The sequence below is a fragment of the Camelus dromedarius genome, chromosome 2 (genome assembly GCF_036321535.1).
Source record: "Camelus dromedarius isolate mCamDro1 chromosome 2, mCamDro1.pat, whole genome shotgun sequence".
Classification (NCBI taxonomy): domain Eukaryota; kingdom Metazoa; phylum Chordata; class Mammalia; order Artiodactyla; family Camelidae; genus Camelus; species Camelus dromedarius.
The window spans coordinates 117,239,996-117,261,105 of NC_087437.1; the positions used below are offsets into that span (position 1 = coordinate 117,239,996).

At 39.4% G+C, this 21,110-nt stretch overlaps 1 protein-coding gene across 1 annotated transcript in view; it reads left to right on the forward strand.

Annotated features, from left to right (window-relative positions):
- SH3BGR (SH3 domain binding glutamate rich protein) overlaps positions 1 to 21,110 on the forward strand; it is a 40,538-nt gene that overhangs the window by 10,914 nt on the left and 8,514 nt on the right. Inside the window, exons 3-5 of the mRNA XM_010999034.3 lie at positions 4,346 to 4,426; positions 15,789 to 15,863; positions 16,474 to 16,566. Coding sequence (XP_010997336.2) covers positions 4,346 to 4,426; positions 15,789 to 15,863; positions 16,474 to 16,566 — 249 coding nt within the window. The remainder of the gene's footprint in view (positions 1 to 4,345; positions 4,427 to 15,788; positions 15,864 to 16,473; positions 16,567 to 21,110) is intronic.

The window sequence follows — 21,110 nt, forward strand, 5'->3', positions numbered from 1 at the left end:
ACTGTATTTAATTCTTTTCAGTTCTGCCTTCAGAGAAATATTAGTCGTTTATCTTACTTGCTGCTTTGCTAAATTTGCTTTTCTGCAGTCCGTGGATATTCTTAACAAAAAAGTGCATTAATGAGGCAGAGGGCTTTGTGTCTAGAAAGTAGTAAAAATGATTGTTTGTATTGTAGGTGCAGATTTTAAAAGGAGACTCAAAGGTTCTGAAGGATATGTCAGGTTTAAAATGGCAGAAATCCAGATGGTAACTATTTCTTTCCACAAGATGGAAATGTGTTCTGTCGGAATAACTCTATTATTTAAGTTGACTCACTAGACTCTGGGGATTCTTGAATGGTCACCCAGAAGCCGTACCTGATGATGGCAGCAGGTAGAGGGGACGTCAAGGACAAGCAGTGGATTTCTCGGCACCAGGGCAGTGAGCAGACTGGAGGGCAGGGCTAGTCCTGAGTACCACCGTGCCCCTGCCAGGCTGAATGCCTGCTGCTCTGTGCAAAGCTGATGAAGACGTTATCCCAAGGGCATGGCAGACAGCTCTTAGCTAGAGAAAGGAGACACCAGATGGGAAGCCAGGCACAGCGGAGGCCAGGTTACCCGTCTGGCAGAGGAGTAGTAACTGGGGGTAGCAAACTGGTCTGGCGATGCCAAGTTGGAGTCTGTGCACCTTAGCCGAGGTGAGGGCTGGGATGCCTGCCTGGACCTGGACACAACCAGAGGGGACCTTGACCGTTCAACAGAGAGACAAGTATCTCTGGGGACTCCGGGCTGCAAGGGAGGACAGGATGCCCGCCCAATTAGGGCAGGGGGAGGGCGTTCTCAACACATCGATGCTACCGAACAAGCAACTTCATGTTATTAAAATTTTATTATGCAATATGCTGGAGATGAGAAAAACATATAGCTTATACACGAGTAATAAAAGTGAACAGCCGTGCACACACCATAGGTTTGAGAAGTGTGATATCCCCAGAAATTTAGAAGCACACTGAGTGCATCACCCCCTTCGCGTCCAGCTCCCTCGGCACGAGAGGGAGCCAGTGTCGTGAATTTTGTGTTCACCATTCCTTTTCTTTTCTTGCATCTCCCTTGTGTATATACCTAAGCAACAGGGTTATTGACTGGGCTTCCTGAGTGTAAGGACTGAGATCTTCAACAAGTGTAGAAAATTATTAGGTATGTATTTTGAGTATGGCTTCTTCCCCATGATCTCTCTCTTTTAAAAAAATTTTAACTTAAAAAAGTTTTTATTTTGGGGGGGGGGATTAGTTTTATTTATTTATTTATTTATTTATTTATTTATTTATTTACTTACTTACTTACTTACTTAATGGCAGTATTGGGTATTGAACCCGGGACCTCAAGCACACACTCTACCCCTGAGCCCCTGAGCTATACCCCATCCCCCATATTATCTCTTAGTTTCTCCTAAAGCACCTGTAAGACGTGTGTTAGACCATCTCATTCTCTCTTCTCATTCTTCTCATTTTTCTATAATAATATTTCTTCTGCATTTCCCATCTTTTTTTCTTTTTTCCTTCTCCAGGTAATGTCTTTGGTTGCATTTCCCAGTTAGCTAAGTTTTTCATCTGATGTGTCTGGTTGGCTATGTAACCCACATTTTCACTTTTAGGAGGACTTTTTGGTTCTTTTCCAAGTTTGCTTCCTTGTTTTCTCTAGTTTATTTCTTGTGTTTTCAGGCTTCTCTTTCATTTCTTTATCTATATTAAATATAGATATTTTATGCTTTCTGCCTGATAATTCCAGGCAGAGATCTGAGTGTGTGCTCCGCGATTTCTGCTGGCTTTCACTCATAGGCTACATCTACTTCCCTATTTATTTTGTCATTTTTGACTCTGAACTGTTCATTTTAAAAACGTTATTTGTGGATACTCTTTGAGGCCTGGAATTTGTTTCTGCTAGTTTCCTGGGAGCTCAATAAAAGCTAGAACCCTTTTACATTGGTTTCTGGATCACACATGCCTTGGGAATTTGGATCACAAGCTCTCATGAATTTTGGCTTGTGTTTAGAATGTCTCAGGGAAGAATGCCTTCTCTTTCACTGAGCACCAAAGTTGAATCAGGCAAGTTTCCTTCCTTTCTAGTTTTCATGGGAGGGTTATTTCTCATTTATACTTACATTGAGCATAGAGCCCTCAATGGGGTTCTACTGTGTGTGTGTGTGTGTGTGTATGTATATACGTGCATGTATGTGTATATCTCTGTCTGTATAGATATGTGTGTCTGTGTATATGTTTATATGCAAATATATGTATATGTATATGTGCACATATTTGCGTATATATGTATTTGTATGTGTATCTATGTATATGTGTATGTCATGTTCTTGCATGTGCATGTATATGTGTATATATGAGCATGTATGTGTATATGTGTGTCTGTATATGTGTATGTATATGTGTGCACATGTTATATATGTGTGTGTGTATCTATATATCTGTGCATGTACGTTCTCATATATTATGCATATATATGTGTATATGTATATATTATGTGTGTGTGTCTGTATGCATATCTATACATCTGTGTATAAATCTGTATGTATGTGTGTGCTTGTATGTGCATATGTATGTATGTGTATCTATATGTGTGTATATGTATGTGTGTGTGTTTTATAAAACTCCACCTCAAGGAGACCCTGGCTTTAGCTCCGTCCCTGTTTTCTCTCTGTGGCATCAGAGTGGAAGATGAAGGTCTCCTGGGTTTGTAAGGAGCTCTCAGCCTGGATGGAAGCCTTGGTGTGTGCTTATTCTTAGGACTCTTGATCTCACGTGGCTATATTCTTTTTTTTTTTTGTACCAGCTTAGCAATGCTTTTATGATTTATTTTTTTCTTAATCTGATTTAAGTTTTTTTTTTGAGTTGGTGTTTCAGGGCATCTAATCTGCCATATTAACATAACTGGAAGTTGAAAAAAACATTTCATACTTACGATTTTCTACATCTATTTGTTAACATCAAGTAAAAAGCCCTGACCCACTGCTCTTCAGTCTGAAATTCTGAAGAAGCTATTTGGATTTAAGTTGAAGCAAAAGACAATCTCCTCAACTGTAGGAAAGCCTGTCTTGACTTGAAAGCTTCTACAGTTGGCAACTAGAGATGATCAGATATTTATCTATAGAATTTTGGGGAAATGGCATAAATTTACTTTATTACATTTTACCTACTTACTACTACTGCTGTTAATGCCTCTGTCCTGTAATCTTTTTAACACCACCTAGAAAGTGTGTGATCCAGGAGTCAATCAGAATTTCTGATACCAAAGAATCACTTACTCATGAAGCTGTATTTCCTTAGCTAAGATTTGAGGCAGCTTACAAAAGTACTGTCAGTACAAAAGAATAAAATTAATCACTGAGAGAATCAAGGCAAGAGGTAGGAAAATAGTGAAGCTTTGGCTAGGATAAACACACAGGAATTACATAACATTTTCTTCCCAATAGAAGTGGCCTGTCTTTGGGTTTAAGCTCTTAACACACATGATAGTAGGGCAGGCAGTAACCCAACCATGTTGATTTGAGGGTTGTCCTGTTCATTCAGGCCAGACTCAACCATACCTGCTGAAGCCCTTGGCAACACTGTTTTTTTGTTAAATTTTTTTTGAGGGGGAGGTAATTAAGTTTATTTGTTTATTTATGTAATGGAAGCACTGGGGATCGAACCCAGGACCTCATGCGTGCTAGGCATGCGCTCTACCACTGAGCTAGTTTGTTTAGGGCTGGACCCACCTGGTGACATGCTGACCTGGGTGTGGCCTGGCGTGGGGGGCGGAACTTCACAGGTTTCACATCTCTCTATAGTTTTTCCCATTTTGGCAACACGAGTGTCTTTCTAAGCCTTCCACAATCCTGTGGCTCCTGGTATCGGAGGGGCCTGAGACAGGTCAGGTCTGGGCCCTTAGAGACTGCTGTGATACTAGCAGAGAAATCCTAAGTTGTCAGAGTCTTTTTAGTCCTGTGTTGTTTGGACCCCAATCAGAGTCCAAATCCATAGGAACAAATTACAGGGAAACCGGCTAAAGACGTGAAACTTTTGGAGAAGCCTTTTACTATGTGTATCTGGGTCTTGTCAACAATTCCTGAACATGGATAATTTGTGTGTGTGTGTGAATTCTCACCGCACTGTAACAGGCAGAGTGAAAGGATGAAAAAAACAAATGTAAACTTCCTACCTTTTGGGGTTAGTCATCTCAGGCAAAGCAAATGAGTGTAATCTTTTGTGTTAGCTCCTAACTTAATGAGTAATAAATATAAAGATCGACTTAGGTCAGTATTCTGGCTCACAAGTGTGCATTGGGTTTAATCATTCTTTTCCTTTGCTTCAAGGACTTTGACTCTTTCTTCTCTGCAAAAGAAGAGAATATTATTTATTCGTTCCTTGGCTTGGCTCCCCCTCCAGGCTCAAAGGTAAGCTTGGATACCCCCTTGGGGCCCAATACAGGTCATAAGAATTGAGGTCAAATTTCACATCCAAGACTGTTTAATAAGTGGTGATCTTTAAATTAACATGGTTTTAATACACTTCTTATTCTGATGGAGTCTTTTGCATAGAGATAATGCATGGTTTCTACTAAAACATGTTTCAAAACTGTGCTTTTATTGTTTTTGCTCTGTTTACACCTTGTTACAGTAAGCTTTACAATACCTAAGTTAAGAAATATCATTGCATTAAATAATCTTAAGTGCATTAATTAAATATGTAAAAATATACATCCTCAGATTATGTCTATGAAATTACTTTGTTACAAATTTCTCATAACAGCTTATATTAGTTAATTTAATAGTGATCTGTGCTCCTAGATGAGTTATTTTTATTTAAAATAAATTGAATTTTGATTTTTTAGTCTGATAGGAGGGAAAAAGTAAGGTCTAGACTCAAGAACAAGATAAGTGTCATCAAGTTTTTCCCTCCCGTGTTGTTTCATCTTTGATTATGTATAATTATATCAGTTAGATAAATAATTATGCTAATAAAGCAAATACCATGAATTTGAGTGCCTAGTGGAGACCACCTGGATTCACTTTTTCTTGTCTTCACTGCATGCCTTGCCTCTTCCAAGTGTCTCATACAGGACTCTCCATAGATACAAGTCAAGCACACATTTGTCTAATTCAGTTACTTAATATTTTTTGGTGGAAGGAGGTAGTTAGGTTTGTTTGTTTGTTTGTTTGTTTGTTTGTTTATTTATTTATTTATTTATTTATTTATTTATTCAATGGAGGGATGGGGGATTGAACCCTGGACCTCGTGCATGCTAAGCACATGCTCTACCACTGAGCTATACCTTCCCCTATTTCTTAATTAATTTGTTTGCTTGTGCCCAGAGTCATTTCAAGAGATTTGTGATGACTGAGTCCAAATTAATTCTCAGTGTAGGAGAAACAGCTCCAAGTCCTGCCTTATGGAGGCGGGTCTGTCTCAGAGGCAGGTGGGCGGGTGTCCACGTTCTTCAGATCACGCGTCTGTGGTTTCTTAGAACTTGGTTAACGTGTGCAGGTGCAGCACCAGGTCCTTCTCCAAAAAGTAACATGTAGATTTCACAGTTGGTTAAGGGTTTTATAGGAGGAAGAAGCCTTGCCTTTTAATGAAATACCTTCTGGCTTTGGTCAACTTAAATGCAACATATTTCACACACTTTATTAACAGTTTTAAAAGTGCTAAAGACATCACTTTATTTATTTGTTTTATTTGGTATAGGAGTTTGTTAACTGAGTCACCTTAGTTTAGCTGTTACGTTTAAGAGATGGCGCCTAGTGTTAAGATACATTTCTTGGTGAGGACACTTCTGTCTTGAAGAAGGAAAGGAAGGGTGGAGGGAAGAGTGTTTTAGGCAACGGTAAAAGCAAGTGCAAAGGCCCTGAGGCAGGAAAGAGCTTGGCAATTTCTAAGACCTGCCATGAGGCCTGAGTCACTGGAGTGAGGGGAAGGGGCACCATGGGAGGTGGGAAGGGCAGGTGGGTGGGCCATGGGCCACAGCAGGACTCTGGAGTCTATTTTAGATGCAGTGAAGACATTATTAGGGTTTTAAGCTGAGGGGTAAAGTCATCTTATTTCCTTCTCTGAAACTCTTTTGGCTACAATGGGATGAATGGATTGAAGAGGCACAAATTACTGTAGTTTTTTGGAAGAGATGATAGGGTGGCTTGGACCAGGGTGGTGGTGGGGAGTACAGTACAGAAGTGAATGACTTTAGTGTCTGTTTTGGAGGGAGAATGGGTAAGAATTGCTGATGAATTGAATGTGATGGGGATGGAATGATTACTTCTAGCTGGTGGGTGTAGATACTCATTCTGAAGAAGGACCACATTTGGAAATGTGGTTGAACTGAGAGGGAGAGTCCAGTTTTTACAATCGAAGACTGCGTCGCGGTTTTCTAAACAAAATGGATTTTTCTATCCCTGGTCAATAATAATCCGGCAGAGCTTTGAAATGAGAGTTTTCCTTTAACCTTTCATAGGTCAAATTCTTAGAGCCACCCTCTCCACCCAGAGTCACAAAAACAGGACAGAAAAGTAATAGAAAAATATGTTCTCTCCATGTTCACAGCAAATCCCAGGAATCTTCATTTCTTCCCTTTGCACAGTTCTTTAATGTTTTTTTCATTCTTCTTCTTGTAACACTACAATTTTTAAACTGTGGCTATTGTCTTCATAATGATCTTTTGAAACTTTTGTCTAATGAGCTATTAAATTGTATCATGATCAACTTACTCATTGCTTTATTTTTAATCTTATTAGTGTATCATCAACTTGTTTGTGCTGGCCTCGTAATGGTCCTTTATATAGCTTGTATAATACTCTATCAAGTTGGTGTGCCATAATTTTCTTTGCTTATATTTTTGAACATTTGTTGCTCACAAGTTTTTAAAAATTGTGAGTAACCCTTTCATAATTGTGGCCATGAAATTCCCAGAGCTTTTAGTGAGACAAAACTGCTTAAGTATTTTCATGGGCCAGAAATGTGCCACCCAATAGCTCTCTGATAGGATGATAACTTTCACGGTGTACCAGCTTCACTAAATCAGTGATCGGTGTGTTTAATCCCCTTGATTTTAGGGCCATCAGATTCTATTTTAAAATTTGGCTTCTGATTTTGTTGTGCTACGAATAGAAATTTGGTGTGATGAGTTTCTATCTTAAATGCATCTTTATAACCCAATGTGTATTTTCATTTCTCTACGAAAAGACTTCTTTGAATAATAAAATTTTATTTTTACCTGATTAATACATGCATAATATTGTAAAGGTCAAACAGTGAGGCCAGGATTATTACAGAAAGTGGTCGATGCTGCCTTGAATCCTCGCGTATGACTTTTCTTTAGTCTTTTATTTGTGCCTGTTTTTGTTTTTCTTGTTCCTGGGAGATTTTAGGATCTTCTTTTCGTTTTGAAGTTGTATGAGGAGCTGCTTGGAATTGATCTTTTCTTCCTCGTTTGTGCTGGGCATTTGCTGGGCTTTTTTAAAATCTGGAAAGTCATGTCCTTCAGTTCTCAGAAACACTGGGGGCACTATTTCTGTGGTCATTCTCTTCCCATTAGTTTCCATTTCCTTTGCTTTGCTCTTTTTGAAATTCCTTTTATTGGGATGTTGCCCCTCCTGGACTAATCATACAATATTTTATTCTTTGTTCTGGCTTTTTTTCACTTAGCTGTCAAGGTTCATCTGGTGGGCAGTACATGTCAGTACTGCTTTCCTTTTTATGGTGGGATAATATTCCATTGTACGAATAGACCACATTTTACGTACTCATTCCTCCGCTGATGGACATTTGGGTTGTTTCCACTTTGGGACCATTATGAAAAATGCAGCTATGTCCATTTGTGTATCTTTTGTTTAATTTTTCTTTAAATATTACTATGTTTTATTACAAGCTGCTTTGCAAAAGAATCACTTGGACAGTTTTTTAAAAACTCAGTTTTCAAATTTTTATTCATTTTTTTTTTTACATTTAAAAATTTTGGGGGGTTGGGGAGGTAATTAGTTTTGTTTGTTTGTTTATTTATTTATTCATTTATTTAGATGGAGGTGCTGGGGATTGAACCCAGGACTTCGAGCATGCTAAGCGTGTACTCTACCACTGAGCGATAATCTCTGCCCTAAAAAATTCAGTTTTTAAAAATGTAAGTGAATAAAAGCAGACAGTTGAAGTGTACATTCAATACCATCTCAACTACAAGGGGATAGACAAGGGACAAAAAAATATAATGAAAGGAATGATGAAAAAAAATGTTCACAGCGGGTTTCTTTAGGAAGATGGTGGGATTGTGGGTGATTTTTTTCTTTAAACAAAAATTCAGATGACAGAGTTCTACTTCAGACCTACTGACCCTCAATTATGAGGGGAGAGGGTCGTGGATCTTCAGTTTTAAAAAGTTCCTTGGTTGATTCTGATGTACACTTCTGTTCAACAGCCACTAAGTTAGGGCTCACTTAGCAAATATTCATGTATATGCCTCTCTAAAGTGAATGTGATGTCATATTTGCTTTAGTTAAAGAACTCAAACATTACAGAGAAACAATGGGGTCACTTTGTTCCTCTCCCCATCCCTGTTTCCCTCCTTTTTGGGGACCACCAACATCATGGATTTTTAAAAAAACTATATAAAACTATGTATTTATCTTCACAAGCAATACATATTTTTTTGTATTTTTAATGGTATTGCAATTTTTTGGAATGTTCTGCAGCTTCCTTTTTTCAAAATCAACATTATGTGTTGAGATACAGCCACACTAATGTATGTAATTCTGTTTCACCTTCTGCTGTGTTTCATCTTATTCAATTGAAAAAAAGGTTAATCTCAGTTTTTAGATCCTTCCCCCGCCCCAGTTTGTGCTTAGGTTCTGTCATATTGTGTGAAGTTCTGTTTGATTAAGTGGAAAAAGGGGATGGCCGTGGAATGATAAAGCCCAGCCCAGAGGGACCTGAGGGGACATCCAGTCCAGAGCCTTCTCTTTCTGGAGGAGGCGGCTGCAGCCCAAGGAACTTGGGTGGTTTGCGCTAATTAGCAGCACTGTCCGAGCTGGAACCTTTGGAGTTGTCAGCATTGCTCGGGTTTACAGGTGTTTATGCCTGGCACTCGGGCAAAGTCCTTCAAGTATCCTTTGGGTAGACGGACACTTGATGATTTATGGAAACGATGTTATTTGTCACAGTATCGTTTTGTAGTAAACAAGTCGTGGAGAAGTGTCAGCAAGGAAATTAATCTTGCTCAAGCTAAAAATAGACACTCTTGAGTATTATGGAGAGAATGTGTGCTTATACAATGATGTTCAGTATCATAAGCAGCATTACTGCTTTTAGAGCACGTTTCTTGTCTTAGGTGGGCTGTCCCAGGCCAAGGGCCAGGTCGGTTTTCCCGGGATAGCTCTGTAAGTATGCACTGTCTTCGTAAGGTCAACCCCAGCTCTTCACAAGCATCTGGTTGTGAGCATCACTCTTAATACCACACTCAGGTGAGGCCTTGGTTGCATAACCAATTTCCAATTATGCCCCGGTAACAGGGGCACAGATTCTTACTGGACCTAGACAAATAATGATACTTCCATAAAAAGTAAAAAGAGTTGAGATTATAGTCATTACCTGTTAGAGAGTTTACAGGAGATTACTTGCCTGTACTGGGATTGGAATTGTCAGTGAAATTAGATTTTCACAACGATCGAGGCTAATGCTATTTATAACAATAAAATAATAATTCAAAGAAAAATAGAAATGAAGGGAATAAACAAACAAAAAGAAAGCTGGAGTGCATTAATAATATTATATGTAGAGGAATTCAAGACCAAAAGCATTAACTGAATAAAAGCACTAAGCTAGGTAAAAGAGGTCTTATATAATGAAAAATGTTAAAAATCTATGAAGAAAATATAACAGTCGTGGATCTTTATGGGTCGTACTACATGACAGTCAAGTACATAAATCAGAAACTCTTACAAATATAGTGAAACTTGTTAAAAACATACCTTTCAATAAACATATTGTACTTTGTACATATTACACACTATTTTAAGCATACAAACACATGGAATGAGCAAGCTTAATTTTTTCCAGCAAACTTAATTTTTAAAAATTTAAAACTTTTTTCTTCCAGCTTTATTGAGGTATATTTGACACGTAGCACAACAGTTTAAGGTACGCAGCATTGTGATTTGACATACATCTGTGATGGAATGAGCCACAGTAAGTATGGTGAACAGGCATCATCTCATATAGATACAGAATTAAAGAATAAGAAAAAAAGTTTTTCCTTGCGTGAGAACCCTTAGGATTTACTCTCTTAACAACTTTCATATATAATGTACAGCAGTGTTAATTATATTTATCATATTAGACAGTACACCCACAATACTTACCTTATAACTGGAGATATGTACCTTATGTCCACCTTTCATCCAACTCTCCTCCCTCTCCTCCTGCCTCTGGTAACCACAAATTGTTTCCTATGAGTTTGTTTGTTTTTGAAGTATACTTGACCAACAACACTATGTTAGTTCCTGGTACACAACATAGTGATTCAGTATATCGGTACATTTCAAAATGATCGCCATGGTAAGTCTAGTTACCATCAGTCATCATACAGAGATATTACAGCATTATTGACTATATTCCTCATACTGTACAGTTCATAACAGTGATTCATTTATTTTGTAACTGAAAGTTTGTACCTCTGTTTATTCCCCTGAGCTCCTAGTTGACACTTTATTTGTAGGATAAAACTATTCTTGAAGCGACCTAAATCTCCAAGTGTTCTGAAAAACACTCAGGCACACCAGCAAGCATCTCGATTCAGGCTATAAATCACAGGCAGAAGAGTCAGCAGATTTTGAGAAGGGTCTCAGATTCTCTTGGCATCCTGCAAAGAGGCATCCTTGGACCCAGTTGCAGTTGGATGTACAATGGGGCTGTGCTCCATGAAGAAAGTTTGTCCTCTTAATCTCCCTTACCTACTTTTCTCCTCCCTCCATTCCCCTCCCCTCCGGCAACCATCTGTTTGTATCTATGACTCTGTTTCTGTTTGGTTATGTTTGTTCATTTGTTTTGTTTTTTAGATTTCACATATAAGTGAAATCGTACAGTATTTGTCTTTCTCTCTCTGACTTATTTTACTTGGCAGATCACCCTCTAGGTCCATCCATGTTGTTGCAAGATTCCACTCTTTTTTATGGCTGAGTAATATTCCATTTTATATAAATATACAAACCACATCTTCTTTATCCACTCATCTGTTGATGGGCACCTAAGTTGCTTTCATATCTTGACTATTGTAAATAATGCTGCAAGGAACATTGGGGTGCATATACTTTTTCAGATGAGTGTTTTCATTTTCTTCAGATAAATACCCAGGAGTAGAATTGCTGGAATATATGATAGTTCTATTTTTAATTCTTTGAGGAATCTCCATACTTTCTTCCGTAGTAACTGCGCCAATTTATAATTTCATCAGCAGTGTATGAGGGTTCTCTTTTCCCCACATTCTCACCAACTCTTGTTATTTGTTGTCTTTTTGATAATAGCCATTCTGACAGGTGTGAGGTGATATCTCATTGTGGTTTTGATTTGCATTTCCTTAGTAAGTAGTGATGTTGAGCATCTTTTCAGGTGCTGTTGGCCTTCGGTGTGTCTTCTTTGGAAAAATGTCTATTCAGGTCCTCTGCCCGTTAAAATTTTTTTTCATGTTGAGTAATATGGATTTTTTGTATATTTTGGATATTAATCCCTTACCAGATGTATTGTTTGCAAATATCTTCTCCCATTCAGTAGGCAGCCTTTTGTTTTGTTGATAGTTTCCTTTGCTGTGCAAAAGCTTTAAGTGTGATGTAGTCCACTTTGTGTTTGCTTTTGTTTCCCTTGTCTGAGGAGACGTATCCAAAAAAAATACCGCCAAGACTGATGTCAAAGAACATACTGCTTATGTTTTCTTCTAGAAATTTTATGGTTTCAGGTCTTACATTTAGGTCTTCACTCCATTTTGAGTTTGTTTCTGTACATGGTATGAGAAGGTACTCCAGTTTGATTCTTTTGCATGTAGCTGTTCAGTTTCCCAACACCATTTATTGAAGAGACTGTCTTTTTCTTGCTGTATATTCTTGCCTCCTTGTCATTGATTAAGTGACCATGAGTGTGTGAGTTTATTTCTGGGCTCTCTATTCTGTTCCACTGATCTGTGTGCCTGTTTTTGTGCCAGTGTCATGCTGTTTGATTTTGTGGCTTTGTAGTATAGTTTGAAACCAGGGAGCATGATACCTCTAGTTTTGTTTTTCCTTTTTAAGATGATTTTGGCTATTCGGGGTCTTTTGTGACAGCAAGCAATTTAATAGATATGTATAGGATATATGTACATACACACAAGAATAAAAGTATATTAGATAGATATTAATAGAATGTATCCTTCTCTTACACTTTCTGAACAATTTCCAAATCTATTATGTTCTTGGTTACAAAGAAAACCTTCATAAATTTCTAAAAGGGATGATTTTACAGACTACATTTTTATCCCAAGTGTATCATTACAACTTGAAAGAGAAATATCATAAAGGCTTAAGAAATAATTATATATACCATTTCAAATAACTCCATATCCAAGGGAAAATGAAATGGAGATTACAAATCATCAAATAATAAGCAAAAGAGATTATTTCATACCCCAAACCCAGTATCTAGCCAAATACCTATACAGAGGAAAATTGCTAACTTTAAATATTATTATAATTAAAAAGGAAAGGTAAAAATTTAGTAAAATAAATATTCAACTTATAAAAGTAGGAAAGCAGAAAAATAGAATAAAAATGTAGGCAGAGGATCAACAAATAGAAAAACCAAGATTAATTTAATACAAAAGGGAAGTATGTGTGCGCATCTCTGTGTGTATATATGTACATAACTTACATATAACTTGAGTACATTTATGTGTAATTTGACTATATATAATTTGAACAGACAAATGAAATAGGTGAAACCCCTGACCAGTTGACATGTTACTTAGAACACTTTCAGTTATACCTGGATCAAATTTTGTTATGCATTCAGAGGGGAAAAGTCTGAATAATACGTTAGTAAACTGTATCTAGCAATGAATTAAAGGCAATACCTCAAATTAAAGTAGAATTTATTTTATCAACATAGTTCATTATATGGAATTTTTAATGAAGAAAATCCATAAGATTGTGTCTATAAATACCAAGAAGATATTTTATATGTCATCAGATATTCCTAGTTAAAAGAAACATGGATTAAAATATAGTAGAAGTAAACTGATTAAATATGATAAATGTCAATTATCAAAAGACAGCTATATCATAATGAACCATGAAATATTGAAGCATTTCTCTTAAAATTGGAAGCAAGATAGGCATGCCTGTCACCATCACATCATTAAACATTGTTTTAGAGGCTGTAGTTATCACAATAAAGTAAAAAAATGAAGTATCTCATGTGTATATAACACATATGAAATATAAAAATTATCTTTATTTGTGCATGATATAATTGTATGCCTAGAAATCTCAAGAAACTCCAATAAAAGCCATTAGAATTAATAAGATAGTTTATGAAATTTCTGGGTAAAATAAAAACATACAAAAAGTAGTAGCCTTTATTTGTATCAACAATAATGGATAGGAAGTTAACATGTAGAAAACAAATCCCATTCAAAATGGTGATAAAAGTCTATAAAATGTTTAGAAATAAATTTATCTGAAAGGCAGACACCAACAAATACTAGTTAGAGAGACCTATGGTATCCTAGGATAGGATGCCTTGACAATAAGAAGTGAAACATTTCTAAAGTAATAAATACATTTACTACTACTTCAACGAAAAACCTATTAAAATATTTTTGACACTAGAAAAAGTGATCTTAAAATGTATTGGAATAGTGAATGCCTGAGGAGAGCCAAACATTTTTTGAAAAAGGAGACTTTGTGTAGCAACTTGCTTTTCTGAATATTAAAATTCATGTTAAAAACTACTGTGATAAAAGCTATATATTTACATGGGAACTGATAAATATGTCCATGGATATGTTTATATATTTATGTATAGACGAGTGTGTTAACGGATCCAAGTATACATATATAACTTAATAAATGACAAGAATAACATCTGTTTTTGACTTAATAGTGTTATTTTAAGTTTGTATATATACATTTGTTGAAATACAGTCAGTTTACAATGTTGTGTCAATATCTGATGTACAGCGTAATGCTTCAGTCATACATGTACAGACATATATTCATTTTCATGTTCTTTTTCACCACAGATTACTACAAGATATTGAATATAGTTCCCTGTGCTGTACAGTATGAACTTGTTGTTTATCTTAATTCAGTGGAAAATGATGGCATATAAATAGTACAGGCACAATTTGTCATCTGTCTGGAAAAAAACAGAGCCCTACTTAACATTATATACAAAATTAGATTCCAGGTGGGTTAAATCTGTAGATGTTAATAGCTGATATAAAATAATAAAACTACATTTCAGAGAATAAAAGTTAGCTAAATTTGTGTATAAAAGGCTACAAAACAAAAAATCACACAAGTTGTAAAAAATCATAGCCTGGAAAAAAAATTTGTGACCTGGTAAAGGCCTAATATTTCTATTATATAAAGAACCTCTGAATATTCACAGTAGAAGACAAACAACCCATAAAAACGGGCAAAACACGTGAAGGCATTTATCTGAACAGGAAATGTAAGTAGCTAAAACTCATGAAAAATATGCCCTTCCTTTTCAGTAAAGAGGAAAATGTAAATTAAGACAAAAATGAAATTCCAGTTTCTCCCCAACAGGTTGGCAAAGATTAAAGCGAGCAGTCGTCTTCACTGGTGACGAGGACAAAGGGGACAGGGACAGGCACCTTGTCCCGTGGGACTGTGAATTGTGGCAGTTTCTATTTTTAGAAGGAAATCTAATCTTCCCCACAATTTTATGCAGTTCAGTATAGTGTTGTTGGTAGAGGCACAGACGTGGGGACGTTCTGAATAACCATCAATCAGGAAATATTTGAATAAATGATTATATATTTAATATGAAGGAGATGTTAAAAATGGTGAGTTAGAACCACATGAATGAATCTGGACAAATGTCCATGAGACATCAAGCTAAAAAATTAAGCTGTGCATAGTGTGTTCCCATTTCTATTTTTAAAAAACCACAAAAATAAAACAAAAATAGCCTCCGTGTCTGTATTACAATAGAGTTAGGTACATATAAAAATTCTGATAGTAAGTACTGTAGGAGCCTGGGGCTGGAGGGTGTGTATGTGGCTCAAATTGTTTCCAGGAGCTTGAAGGGCCTTTGTAATAAAAATAATCCCCCACCCCAGTTTTACTAAGGTATAATTAAAATGTAACATTGTATTAGTTTAAGGGGTACAGCATAATGATTTGGTATATATTTATTGCAAAATGATCACCACAATAAGTTTAGTTAGCATTCATCACCTCACATGGTTACAAGTTTTTTCCTTATGATGAGAAAAATAACCTACTATTTTAAAAGACTGGGAGCCGCTGGATAAGTCAAGAAAACATAAAGTAGAAAGTGTATGCCAGCCCTGCCCCTAACTTGCAGTGTGACGCTTTTTTGCTTTTATTTTCTTGTCTCTAAGGTGTGAGCAGCAGGGACTGCCCTACCAACGTCGGTTTTGGTGGTGCGGTAAAGAGAAGGTGCGGGGTGAAGACAAACATACTTTGAATGATTAAACAATGTTGGGACACAAGCTATTATCCTCAAGAAAATTCTCAACCAGTCTTAATTTATATGATGCAGGTGACAAAATTGCCTGAGGAGGCGTCTTCCCTTCCCAGTGGTGACATGGCCGGAGAGGCACAGAGCGCTGCAGAGGTGAGAGTCGAGTCTCGAACCACCTTCCCAAAGACCTACTTCCTCAGAATGTAATCTTTCTAATCTTTCTAGAATCCTTCTACAGATTCTAATCTTTCCCTGTCTAGTTGTCCATCTACCTCCTCCATCTGTCTGTCTATCTGCCTGCCTGCCTATCTATCTACCTACGTATCTATCTATCTATCTATCTATCTATCTATCTATCTATCTATCTATCTATCTATCTATCCTTTCTATCATCTATCTTTTTCAGTCTTTAAAATTATAAAGCCCCTTTCCACGTAAGCAATAGAAAACCAATACTGCCTAAGTATGGAACCCTTTGGCATTGTCTTCATAAGCCTTAAATGGGTTAATGAACTTCTTGTTAGGGTCTGTCTTACCCTACATACACGGGAGTCGGCTCTGCTGACTGACACCGACAGATCCAATCAGCGACGTCGAAGTTGGCGACCCTGTCCTCCGGTGGCTGTGATTCATAGGTAGAGGTCCATGTTTGCTTCATTTACATGCTGTATGTCTAAGTCAGAAAACCACAGCACACGTGGTCTGGTGTTTACCTGGAAGCTTATCCAAGGTTGGTGACACCATGGGTTTCCTTTCTGACCAGGGAACGGAGAAGACTGAAGAGAGTGGAGAGCACGGGGCAGAAAAAGAGGAGAATGAAGATGCGGGCGACCTCACCGGATCCCAGGAAAAGGATGTGAGTGTTTGCTGTTTTCACTGGCTTCAGTTCAGTTCCACAAGTGTTTTTGGAGCTCCTACCAGGTGTCGGCCGTCCTTCTGGGCACACAACAGTGAGTGTGAAAGTAGGGAGCTGAGGGTGTAGCCGGAAAAAAGCAGGCAATTTTCACTCAGTGCGCTAATTGCCATGTGGGAAGTGGGTAGGCGGCTTAAAGGAAGACTGAGGAAGGAGCCTGGACCCAGGCCTGGAGGGACAGGCCGCACAGGCTCCAACAACTGGTCATTGTGTTGTTCAGATTAAGTTGGGTTCATGTTCTTTCTAACATGAGAGATCTTACGGTTTGGTTATGGGCCGTGACGGACTCCCAGAGTATATCCACCAAGAGGCTTTGTGGGGAGCCGACAGGAGCTGAGGACAAGAGGGGGGCTGTGGGGACGGAAGCCCATGCCAGCTCACATCCAGTCAGGGGAAGGGCAGGTCCTGGCGGAAGCAGGGCCTGTGATCTGATTCTAAAGGGATTCCAGCTCAGGGGCTGCAGGATAAAGGGCCAGGGGGAGACTATGTTGCTAGAAGCACCACGCTAAGGTAGCGGGCGATCAGACAGGCTGCTTATTCAAGGAATTCTGGAGATGTGGCTGGGAACCCAGGCAAGGTGGAGACCTTGGCATCCAGGGAGCCTGAATAGGGTGGGGTTGCCCGCATCCGACTGAGCTACCCCTTGGGGAATTTCAGTGTGCTTCTGCCTTGGTCCAGTGTAGCAAAGGCTGTTTACCAAACCCTGATCGTTTGCATTGATACCTATTTATTGATTCCAGGAGAGGCATGGACAGCTTTTAAAATGACTGGACCCTTGTTCCTAGCAGAAGGAATGTAGTTAGGAAAGGGGCCAAGACTGACAACCCCGCTTTGGAAAACGCGGGTTGTCATCAGTTTGTCTTTATCCTAAGAAATTTAAATTTGAGAGGAACCACGGCAGTAAATTCCCTCATATTTGAACACTGCTATTTCAGAATATTGATAATTTAAGACTCTTTGAAGTTTCTGCTTTGAAGAAACACAAGATCTTCAACCTTGACCTAGAAGTTAGGTAGAGTTTCATGGCAGCCTGTATAATTCAGAGATAATAAATTTAAAATGACATACAGTTTACTTATCTTATAATTTAAATAAATCCATGTTTTTATAATTTGAACTTTTCATGAATTGCCTAATGCACTCTTACAGCATTATTGATTTATGCATTGAAATTTAGTTTACTCCTTATAAGACAGAGACAAAGATAAAACACATTACACCCCAATCCCTTTTGCCTGGGAGACCAAGAGGAAGGTAGCGTGTTTATAATCAGACCCTGCCTCCCACAGCAAGACTGGGATTTGCTTCAGAGGCTCAGCCGCTGGGCTGGTTAATCTGATGATGTGAAAAGCCATCCAGCCTGGCGATTCTCTTTGTAAATATTTTTTTAAAAAATCGTGAGCCCTTTATAAAGTAAATTATAATCTTGTGACTCCTATAGAAATTTAAAAAATCGTTTTGTTATTTTTGCACTGGCTGTGATGAAGAAGTAACTAAATAGGAGACATTCTTATTTTGGATGCACAGAGTATTAACATCAGTGACCCATTCTTTAATAATAGTTGCTCTGCGGGAAGATAGATTTTGACTTCTTCCCATCTGACAAGTCATACTCTTTGACTTACTGTAATTCAGTTAAATAAGAAAGAAAAAAAAAAACCATGATCTGTCAGTGAACATGAAAAACGACATCATCACATGATCAGCTTTGGGACTGACTACATAGAAAACATGATTGAAATTTAAAAAGGAGGCAGAAACGACCTGATATTTAGAATACTCCTTGTGTTTCTGTGCTTCGAGAGCCTTCTGTCGGCATTTCTGGTTTCGGATTGTTTTTCAGGGTTAAGGTAGGAAGGCCGGCCTGGCCATTCGTCCTCACACCTTCCCCGCTGCGCACCCGGGCTTCCGTGGGCTCATTTGTGATGAACAGATAGGGCAACTCGAGCACCGTGTTCGACCTTCCTAACATGGATTTTTAAAGTACCAGTCACATCTTAGTAGGCTTTTCTGGATAATTACTGCCCAGATAAACCCAAGGCTTTTAGATAAAAACTGCTCTGTTGAAACCATCTGGAGAAGATTTCATGGCTTCTTACCTTCTGCTCCTCCCTGCCCATTTTGTATTTGTTTATTTTTGGGGGGAGGTAATTAGGTTCTTATTTATTTATTTATTTATTTATTTATTTATTTATTTATTTATTTATTGGGAAGTAATTAGGTTTATGTGTTTATTTATTTCATGGTGACACCGGGAATTGAACCCAGGACCTCGTGCATGCTAAGCGTGTGCTCTGCACCTGAGCTGTACACCCCCGTCCCCCACCACTGTCTTTACACAGCAGCTTCCCGTGCTCCCTTCTCTGACCAGCACGCTGTGAGGGAGGTAACACCCCATGATATTTGTGCGCTGAGATTTGGTTCCAGAGACTCATGTGCATGGAATGTTGGCGTCAGTGATTCCTCTGGACGTGATGAGATTCCTGCCTGCCCACACCTCCCCCCGCAACCCCGGGCTGGCAGGAAATTCAATCCCGGCGAGGTGTTTGGGAGACTCAGTCTTCCCTAGGGACTCAGAGTCATCCTGGCTTCTCAGTGGTGGCGGGACGGGGCGAGGGCTCTGGTTCTTTGTGGTGGTCACGCTGGGACGTGGTTTATGCTGCTCGTTGCTGCTGTTGAGAGCTGGTGTCTCCGTGTGGGTCAGGCCCTCTGCCCTGGCTGGGCTCCAGCCCTCTGACCGCATTCGGCTGCTCCCTGGGGCAGAGTGCCCAGGTGCTCCCCAGATGCCCCAGTGGTCCCTGACTCAGCCTCTGTATCGGGCGTCACTCCTGGGACACCCACCACCTTCTGCCCACTTCTCTCTTCCACCTGGCTGCACCCATCTCAGCTCCAAGCTCTTCCTTCCAGGGAGCATCTAGCTTCATCGCCTCTCCGAGCCCAGGGCTTTGAAAAGCAAGGCCTATCACTTCTTCCCTAGGGACGGGGAACCAGAGCAGGCACGTGGCCATCTTCTTGGAGTGTGGGGAGGGACAGTGGCTTTCTTCTCTCTCTAATTTTCTGTAGTAGGGAGAGCAAAGTGAGAGCTCACAGCCTGATTCAGCCCCACCATTCCTGATGAGGAATGTGAAAGTGTTTTAACCTTTTATCTGGAAACAGCTACACACTCGCAGGGACACAGTGCCGAGTCCTGTGTGCCCTTCCCCTGGTGTCCCCCAGGGGTGACATCTCAAATGACACAGTAGAGATGGAAACCAGGAATATCTCTGCTAGGTAGACTTACAGACCTTCTTCAGAGTTGGCCATTTTTCAAGCCTTTCATTTGTGTGTTAAGAACCATTTTCAAGTGTGCAGTGCTGACAGTTCCCTCCAGCGGCTGGCGGTGTTAAGCCGAGTGACAGACCCGCTAAGTGAGTGTCTGAGTCATGTTTGTCTCTGATCTCAACTATTGCCCGTGCTTACCCAGCACACACTTGTAGACACTCAGAGGGTGCTCTTTTAATGGGGAAAAATGTTTGTAGAAGAATATCACATTGATTAAAAAAATGAGAAATGTAGACAGAAACCATGGTCTCCTTTAATGACATGGATTTCCCCGTCCACCAACCCAAGCTTCTGGGGTTCTTAACCACAAGATGCTAAGATGTATATTACCTACTTGTTGACAGGTTGGGGCAGCATTTGGGAGGCAAGATGGTGAACACTGAAAAGACCATTAATTTCTGCCTAAGAAGATCTTACCTGTAGGACTTAACAGTCCCCTCCCCTGATGACCCAGGGAGGATGAGGAGACGCTTGTGAACAGTACTAGAAAAGTAAAGGAGGAAAGTGGAAGGTGACTTTGGCATCTGGGCACACCCTGAGAAAGGAACTGCAGACTGGGGGTGTTGTGAGAACTTTGGGAAACTCTGGACATATAAAAGATGCAGCTTATTCATCATTGCGTTTGGTTTTCATCGAGGTCAAAGGTTTTAAAGTTGCATTCTTTCCAACTCAGTGGTCCTCTTCAAAATCTTTTAAGACCTCGGCTTGACTGACTCCATGATTTTGGTCTGTACATCACTTCACTTGGCTTCCTCCGAAATCGGTCTTGAGGATGGTTGCTTAACTGGGAAGTAGGCGTTGGTTTAGGTCCTCAACCAGCTAGTGAGTCTAAGGTTGCATCCAAGTGGTGCCTGCAGATGGAGAGAACCCTGCTCTTGCCCTCAATCTCCGGCCTCCCTGAGATCGGCTGCCCTCCTCCGGTCACTCTGGGCTGGCCCTCCCCTTCCTCTCACACCAGCCACTGCCTGACACTCACCACGGCCGACACCTGTCCTTGGTCCTGGCCGTGTGCCACGTCAGCAGCCTGCCTCCCTGGCCAGGTTCCCAACAGAAATAGCGCTGGTGAGGTTCTAAGGCTTCCCACTCCAGAGGCTTCCTCTGACTAGCTTTCTTTGAAGCACAACAAGGTAAAATGATTTTGAGTTGTAGTTTCATCACGTGAATGG